At 35.9% G+C, this 8790-nt stretch overlaps 1 protein-coding gene across 1 annotated transcript; it reads right to left on the bottom strand.

The window, feature by feature from the left end:
• Nucleotides 1-3434: 3434 nt before the first annotated feature.
• On the bottom strand, nt 3435-8454 carry LOC117126766. Its single transcript, XM_033275814.1, has 2 exons — nt 8447-8454; nt 3435-5545 (listed from the first exon to the last, which is right to left on the bottom strand). Exon 2 carries the CDS (start codon nt 5538-5540, stop codon nt 4542-4544), a length of 999 nt encoding a protein of 332 aa, XP_033131705.1. The 5' UTR covers nt 5541-5545; nt 8447-8454; the 3' UTR covers nt 3435-4541.
• Nucleotides 8455-8790: the final 336 nt, after the last annotated feature.

Raw genomic sequence — 8790 nt, 5'->3', positions numbered from 1 at the left:
CGGTGGACAATGTGACGGGTAATCCATCGGGAGACTCCTGAGTTAGTTGCGTCTCCCGTTCTTCAATCCGAGTAGCCACAGCTTGGAAGAGTTTCTCAGATGCAGGATCCACAAAAACTCCGTCGGATGTGGCGTGAATCATCTTGAATAGGTCAGACAGAGATGGTAAGACTCCCGTCTTCTCCAACTACAAAAAAAAATATTAAAAATTATATTAATTGAATATTTTAAAATAAATATTTAAAACAAAACTTACAGCTTCTAGACGGATGCCTGAATGTGGTTTTTGGCTGGTTCTGTGAAGCATGGGCAAATTACCATCTTTATCCTTCGTTCTTCGAGAAGCCGAGCACGAATTAGCCTTTTTGATCGAAGAGGGGTGCTTCCAATAGGCGATGAGGCCATCCCACACATCCTTCGTGAGCTCAGTGGGCTTTCCCTCGTACCCGTCGAGCTCCCACTTGTCCTTCCAATCGGAGACTGTATTGCAGAGGCGGATCTTTGCTTTTGCAACGAATTCCGCCTTCACCATCTCGGTGATTCCCAAAGACCAATGCCACTTTTGCTGAAACACAAAAAATTTGAAGAAATTACAATTAACTCGTAATATTTAAAAAATATATACATATTTAAAAGTAAAAATTTAATTAAATTTAAAAATCTTACCGCAAACATTTTAAACCAAGTGATCTTAACGTGATTTGGAGTCTTGCTCCAGTTCGGATATGCCCCGTCGTAGTAACCCTTAATCGTTTTCGAAACGCTCCGGCCAACATGGTTGTTAGCTCCAAACCTGAAAGGAAAACAATTTAACCGTTTGAAAATAAAAATAATTTAAATTTTAATGTAATAAAAATTAATAACTTACCAATAAGTTTCTCGGGGTCTATCGGGGTCTAGAACATCCAAACCCTCCCGTCCAGGTTGGGCAAGCAAATCCTCCACCGTATATCTCGCGAATGGGGCATATGAAGTCACACGCAAATCCGGATGAACTGCACCTTCTGGGACAGGCTGAGGTGCAGCCGCTGGAGGAGGAGGTGGAGGCATCTGCGGTGGAGGCATCTGCGGTGGAGGAAGACTCCAAGCAACTCTCTGAGAAGGCTGCGAGTCTGGAACTGCGGTGGAGGACGATGGACCAGAAGACGATGGACCGGAAGAAGATGTACCGGAACCATCATCGCCAAACAATTATCTATAACTAGGTGCTGCTGATTTTCTTCTAGGAGCCATCTAAAAAAAATTAAAATAAATTTAATCAATTACGACATAATTAAAATATTATTCCATTACCTAACTAATAACCTAAACTAATTACCTAACTAATCACCTAAACTAATTCCGTTACCTAACTAATCACCTAAACTAATTTAAAAAAAAAAAAAGAGAGAAGAGAGAGTTTACCTAAGAGGGAGAACAAAGGAATTTGGGAGGAATGAGCGAGGTAGCCTCACTCTCGGTGTCTCCTTATATAGATAAGGATTCGTCGTAAACGCGACGTAAATTTACGACAAATTTACCAGGCCCACGTTTTTCCATTTACGACGAATTTACCAGGCCTGTTTTTTCCATTTACGACGAAATTACCAGGCCCGCGTTTTCTCATTTACGACGAATTTACCAAGCCTGCGTTTTTCCATTTATGACGAAACTACGACTTCCGTGTTATTTTTACATGGATTTTACGACGCTTAACCCTAAACACCGAGAATGAAATCCCTAAACCCCAAAGTCACATATCATCTAACATCATATCTTATTCTTTACTACTTCTTACTCTTTCTTTTAACATACGTTACAATAGAGAAATACAACATTTGATACATATATTACATCACTCTAAATCGTTTTCGTTCTCATCAATATTACATCACTCTAAATCGTTTTCGTTCTCATCACTATCATTATAATCATCATCGTCGCTTCTCTCGAACTCGTCTTCACGTGCTTCATCTGTCGCATCTTCGGGAATATCTTCATATTGAAAGTTTTGCGGGTCGATCAAAAGGATTTTATCAGTTGGTTGTTCTGGTACCTCAACTTCAATGATAGCGTCTTCTTCTTGCAAGGGCGGTTCTTCTCCAACGACAATGCGTCCACGAGGTGTAATTTTGATAGCAGTTACCCAGTTTATCCCGGAAGTTCGAAGCCGAGGATAAGGAAGGAAGCTAACTTGCTCGGCTTGTGAAACTAAAATGAAAGGCTCAAATTTGTTGTATCTTCTCCCAAAATTGACATCCACAACACCAAATTGTTATACCGAATCCCTCGGTTCACAACAGGATCGAACCATTCACATTTGAAGAGGACGCATTTTAGCTTCAATAATCCCAGAAATTCCACTTCAATAATCTCCTGCAATATCCCGTAAAAGTCTGTTTCACCTTTCATACATATTCCGTAGTTACTCGTTGCCCGATGTCTCCCATACTCGTATGTGTGAAAGGTAAATCCTCGTGTGAAATACATAGGTGATGTGGTGACCTTTGCAACTGGACCTTGAACCAATTCGTGAAACCATACGGGATAATAAAGATCGTCATAATCAACCTGCAAAAAGCATATATATATTCTTAAACACTTAATTAATAATAGTATGAGATATATTACGTACCTGTGATCTTAACCACTTGACAAAGTGCTTATCTTTACGTGTGTCCACATCAGTTGCAGATATTCCTGGTATTGCTTCTTCAACTTAAGATACAAACATGCTGCAAATTGAACAAATAATCAAGTCATACATAATTAACTTCAATTCATATAATTAACATTCACAAAAATATTTACCTTTCAAAGTAACGGGTCATTGCATCCTCGCAGTTGACCAGAATATAAATGTGGGCACTATGTTTATCTTCTTCACATGACCACCATACTTCTTTCGTTTTACCACCAAACCGTCCAATTTCGCAGAAAATGTCAGGAACACCATCAATTGGATATGATGTCGGTACTCCACCATCATCATATCTCCTAGGAACTCTTTTTCTCGTACGAACAGTTGGAGCAAAGTAGTATGATGTGAAGTTAGATGTTTCGGCTGTCAAACTCCCCGCAACTATTGAACCTTTAACCTTTGCAAGATTTCTTGCTTTCCCCTTCAAATGTTTCATCTGTCGCTCATACGGATACATCCATCCATTGTGAACAGGTCCACGAAGCAATGCTTCATACGGTAGGTGGACAACTAGATACTCCATGACGTCAAAAAATGAAGGAGGAAATATCTTCTCCAGGTTGCACAATATGATCGGAATGTTCTAATGAAGTTGTTCGATGACTTCTTCTTTGAACGTACGTGTGCTAAGATCTCTGAAAAATGCTCTGATGGCTGTATATTTCAAAAAGAATAAAATTAATAACATTTCATAACATATGTATATATATTATAAATTTATAATTACCTGCAAGTGCTTCGTAGACATTTGCTAGAAGGAGCTCGGCAAAAGCAAATGAAAGCAGTCGTTGCATAAACACATGACAATCATGACTCTTCATTCCGGAGAACTTTTGACCTCGTTCAATACATATTGACAGATTTGAAACATAACCATCAGGAAACTTAACTTCCGATGCAACCCAGTTAAACAAGGTTGTTTTGGCTGCTGATGACAACCGGAAGATGGGAACAGGAACGTTTCCATTGCTCTTGATATGTAACTCACTTCTTGAGCAAATATCAGGTAATTCCATCCTTGACTTTTTGTTATCTTTTGTCTTTCCAGGGACGTTAAGTAATGTATTCATGATGTTCTCAAAAAAGTTTTTCTCGATATGCATGACATCCAGATTGTGGCGTAAGAGAAGATCCTTCCAATAGGGTAGCTCCCAAAATATACTCTTCTTATGCCAATTGTGAGAGACACCATACCCATCAGGCCTATTTCCAGGAAAATACTAATTTCCTCCAACCTTAACTGTTTCCTGAGCTCCGTAATAATCAATGTCCGCTTCGATGTGCTGGCCGGTGAAATATGGAGGATGACTGTCTCTGACAATTTTTTTATGTCGAAACAATGTCTTATTTCTTCTGTACGGATGGACAAGTGGAAGAAAGCGACGATGACAATCAAACCAACAACTCTTCCTACCATTTTTCAGTTGAAAAGCATCCGTGGATCCAAGACAATACGGACAAGATAATCTTCCATGTGTTGTCCAGCCAGACAACATCCCATAAGTAGGAAAATCACTTATCGTCCACAGCAGAACTGCTCGCATCGTAAAATTGTTTTTCAAGGAACAATCGTACGTCCTCACCCCTTCTGACCACAATTGCTTTAGCTCTTCTATCAACGGTTGAAGAAAAACATCAAGAGACCTTTTTGGATGCTTCGGCCCAGGGATTAATATGGTCAAAAATAGAAATTCTTGTTCCATGCACATATCCGGCGGTAAATTGTACGGCGTAAGAATGACTGGCCACAAAGAATATTGTCTACCAGACATTCCAAATGGACTAAATCATCGGTGCATAACCCAAGATAGACATTCCGAATATTTGTAGCAAAATCTGCATGTACCTTGTTGAAATATTTTCACGCTCTTGCGTCTGATGGATGTGCAACCTCACCATCTCTCTGGACATGTTCGGCATGCCACCTCATCGACGCAGCAGTCCTCTCAGATTGATATAATCTTTTCAATCTGTCTGTAATTGGTCGGTACCACATCATTTGGTACGGTACCCTATTCCTCCCACGGCCTTGTGGTTTGAATCGTGGTTTTTTGCAGAATCGACGCTCTTCTAACTTGTCATCTTCCTTCCAGTAGATCATGCAGTTGTCGATGCAAACATCAATCATCTCCGAGGGTAACCGAAGACTATAAACCAATTTCTGAATCTCATAATAAGATTCAGCAGACACGTAGTCTTCTGGCAAATAATCTTTAAACAACTCCGTCCATGCATCCATGCAATTCTCAGGTAAATTATGATCCGTTTTAATATACATCATCCTAGCTGCTAGAGACAATTTAGAGAGACCTTCTCTAAAACCAGTGTAGATTGGTTGATTTGCAGCATCTAGCATTTCATAAAACCTTTTTGCATCCAAATTAGGTTCTTCTACATTTCCAGTTCCATCAGCTATTGTTGTAGTTGTTTCTAAAAATGCATCACTAATCATATCTTGAACCCTATCATGATCTACCATCTGCTCCTCTTCATGATAATTATATTCATTATGCACATGATTCGATTCTTCATTATGATGAGCATCCTCAAAATTATCATTACTACTACTAGCTTCATTTCCCCCATAACCCTCTCCATGTTGATACCAAATGTAGTACTGTGGTGTAAATCCTTTGTTTACTAAATGATTCCATACAGTTTCACTACGTACAAATTTCGAATTTTTGCATTTTTGACAGGGGCAGAACATCTTACCGCTTTCCTGCGTGATCGGTGTACAGCCCGCCTGGTGCATGAATGTCTCTAGCCCGTTCAGAAATGCATTCGTCACTCTCCCGTCGGAATCTTTGTGCAAATACATCCAACTTCGTAACTCGTAAATACTACCGCCACCGACCATTTTTTCTTGTATTTTTTTTTAAAAAAAATTTTTGCTGATTTTTTTTTTCCGTTTGGGTCTTGTGAGGAAGAGAGTTGTGTGTTGTGAGGAAGAGAGTTGTGGGAAATGACATATATATAGAGAAATTTTCGAGTTGGGTAGTTGAAATATAACAACGATTTTACAAGGAATATTTTACATGGTATCTTTACAACGACTTTACAACGAATTTAGGTAAGTTTTTCACCTAAATATAACGATAACATGATTCGTTGTAGTGTCGATGTAAAGTTTTCGCTTCGACGTACTTGCGTCGTAAAATTACATGGCGTTTACGATGAATTTTGGTTTCGTTGGTTTCGTCGTAATTGCGTTGTTAACCACCAATTACTATTTCTAAGACGACGATAAGGAACCTGTGTCGTTCGTCTGTCTGCCAATTCAGTGGAACGACAAGGAGAAAGTGGACGGAAGTGCAGCTGGTTTGTACTTGAGAGGAACCTTTGACGATGGTCGGAGGTTCCTCTCAAGTATAAACCAACTGCACTTCCGTCCACTTTCTCCTTGTCGCTCCACTGAATTGGCAGACAGACGAATGACTCAGGTTCCTTATCGTCATCTTCGAAATAGTAATTGGTGGCTGAATGAGTAACAGAGTCTAAACGTGTTCGAGAGGAAGAGAGTTGTGTGTTGTGAGGAAGAGAGTTGTAGGTAATGACATATATATAGAGAAATATAACAACGATTTTACAAGGAAAGTTTTACATGGTACATTTACAACGACTTTACAACGAATTTATGTAAGTTAAAGCACATTGAATACACGTTTTCACCTAAATATAACGATAACATGATTCGTTGTAATGTCGATGTAACGTTTACGACTATTTCGCTTTCCACGTACTTTCGTCGTACACTTACATTGACTTTACGACGAAACCATTTCGCCGTAAATTGCCATGGAGTTTACGACGAAATTTTGTCTCGTCGTAATTGCGTTGTAAAGACCATGCAAATTTACGAGGAAATAATTTCGCCGTAAACCGTCGTTGTTACTGGTACGTTTTCTTGTAGTGGGCTCACATATAACTCAAAACCCTGAAAGAATGTTTAGGCTATGAAAAATAAGTTAATGAATTTTAATTATAATATAATCTACTGTTATTCAAATAATAATTATATATTCTATTTTAAAATCTATAGTTATTGAATATGATATTTGTAAATTTTATTTAAAATTCTGTGTTAGTTAATGTATAATTTAAATCCAGTACTTAGAAATTTAGTGTTATTCAATTTTACAAGATTTTTAAATTTTTTGTATTTTAAATAGATTTCAAATAATTTATTATGGAGACTAATGAATAAATGACTGAAATTAAAATTTAAAGAATATTGTAAAGATTTTAGAAATCATCAACTTAAACTATTAAAATTTTAAAATTTGTTGGAATATAAAATTTAAAAAATAATTTTAAAATTTTGATTGAATGACACTTCTATTCACTGGAATTTACTATTTTACAAAAATATGCCATTTATTAAAGCTTTGAATGGTAATATGTAGAATTGTAATGTTTGTACTAATAACAAATATATATATATATATATATATATATATATGTAGAGATTTTTTGTCACATTTCGTGATGGTGCAGGAGTCCGTCATCAAAACCTAAGTTAATATACATACAAGTAACTTATAAAAAATAATATAGCAGGTATAGAGTTAGACAGTCGATTATTTGACGTTGCGAAAAAAAAATTAAAAAAAATGATGGGCCTTCGTAGTTGTACGTACTCGACAACATGCGTGGCGATGACTCACCTTAATTATCGATATTCCTTTTACAGTACTCCTTCTATAACTCGAGAAGGTCACAGTTTTTTGGCAATCTTCAGAAGGTAAGATTTTTATTTTTTTTGCTAAATTTGAGCCATTAATATTTTAAAAATAGCCATGAAACAAAATAAAAACAAATATATGTGTTAATAAACGTAGTAAATCTTTAACAAAAAACCGTAGTAAATCTCACAAGTTCATAAGTTATTTTTCTTGAAAATTATTCAAATAAGAATACATATAATCTCATAGGTTAGCAATTTTACTTGACTATATAAGTATTTATTTTAAATATTGTTAAAATATTTCCTTTGAAATTTTAATCTACGGTTGGCTATGTATAACTAGGCCTATGTATAACTTTTGAATGGTAAAGGTCCGATTTTTGAAAGCCTCTTTGGAGAATAGTTTGAACTTCGATATGTGATCTCCTGATTATAAAAAGGACAGAAAAGTTAACTCACGTACAACTAGTTTTATTTTCGATATTTTTATAGATTTTCTAAGGGATATCATGCTTGGTATGCAATGAAGAAGATACACCCACTTTTTTTTAATAAGAAGCTACGCTGGATGCTTTCTCTTTTGTCAACGCCATTTCACGACCAATATGAGAAAACGTCATTCATTTGATACACATACTTCGCATATATATAAACATATATCAGGTAAGCAAATTCATGCCATGCGTTTTAACATTTTTTTTTTGTCGATGCAGACATGCAGTAGGGCTCTGTATATGTATATATGTGCGTATAGATACGTGTGTTATTTTGTCTTGTGAGGCTCCTTCAGATATCCGTCGGGACACGATCAAGCTCAATAGACATTTTAAAACTCAATATAATTATATTACTTCTTTTTTCATATAGAAACGTAGCTTTCAAATCTAACCTAAATAAATATTTGTCGTCAAAAAGGAAGCTTCAAATGATTTTTTTTTTGCGTAAACTTCAAATGAATATTTTAAAAGCTTGAGACTCTTTTTCCGTTTTATTAATCGTAACAGTTTAATTAAGACTTTAAAAACTTCGAATAACTAAATGTTTGTAATGTTCAAAAAAAAATGTTTGTGTAAATATACTTTTGAAGTTCTTTAAAGTTAAAATTTATAGTTGTAGAATACTTAGAAGCGATATATATATATATATAATATAAATAAGAGAAAAATAGTTTACATGCATATGTTATTTGTCTTTTTCCATTTCTGGTCATTTGAAATTTTGAAAATATCAATGTATTGATCAAATATCTTTTATATATTCAGCGATGGATATAAATTTACAATTTCCGTTTTTTGTCCCGACTGAAGTTATTTATTATGGATAACCAAAACCTTAAAGTATCAAAACATACCAAACAGAAGGCAGATAAACAGAGACAAATTGCCATATTTTGGAAACTTTTGAAAGTATCTTATTTACATTT

The sequence above is a fragment of the Brassica rapa genome, chromosome A07 (assembly GCF_000309985.2).
Source record: "Brassica rapa cultivar Chiifu-401-42 chromosome A07, CAAS_Brap_v3.01, whole genome shotgun sequence".
Lineage (NCBI taxonomy): Eukaryota > Viridiplantae > Streptophyta > Magnoliopsida > Brassicales > Brassicaceae > Brassica > Brassica rapa.
The sequence above is the reverse complement of the archived record's forward strand: the minus strand, read 5'-3'. Positions and strand labels throughout refer to the sequence as shown.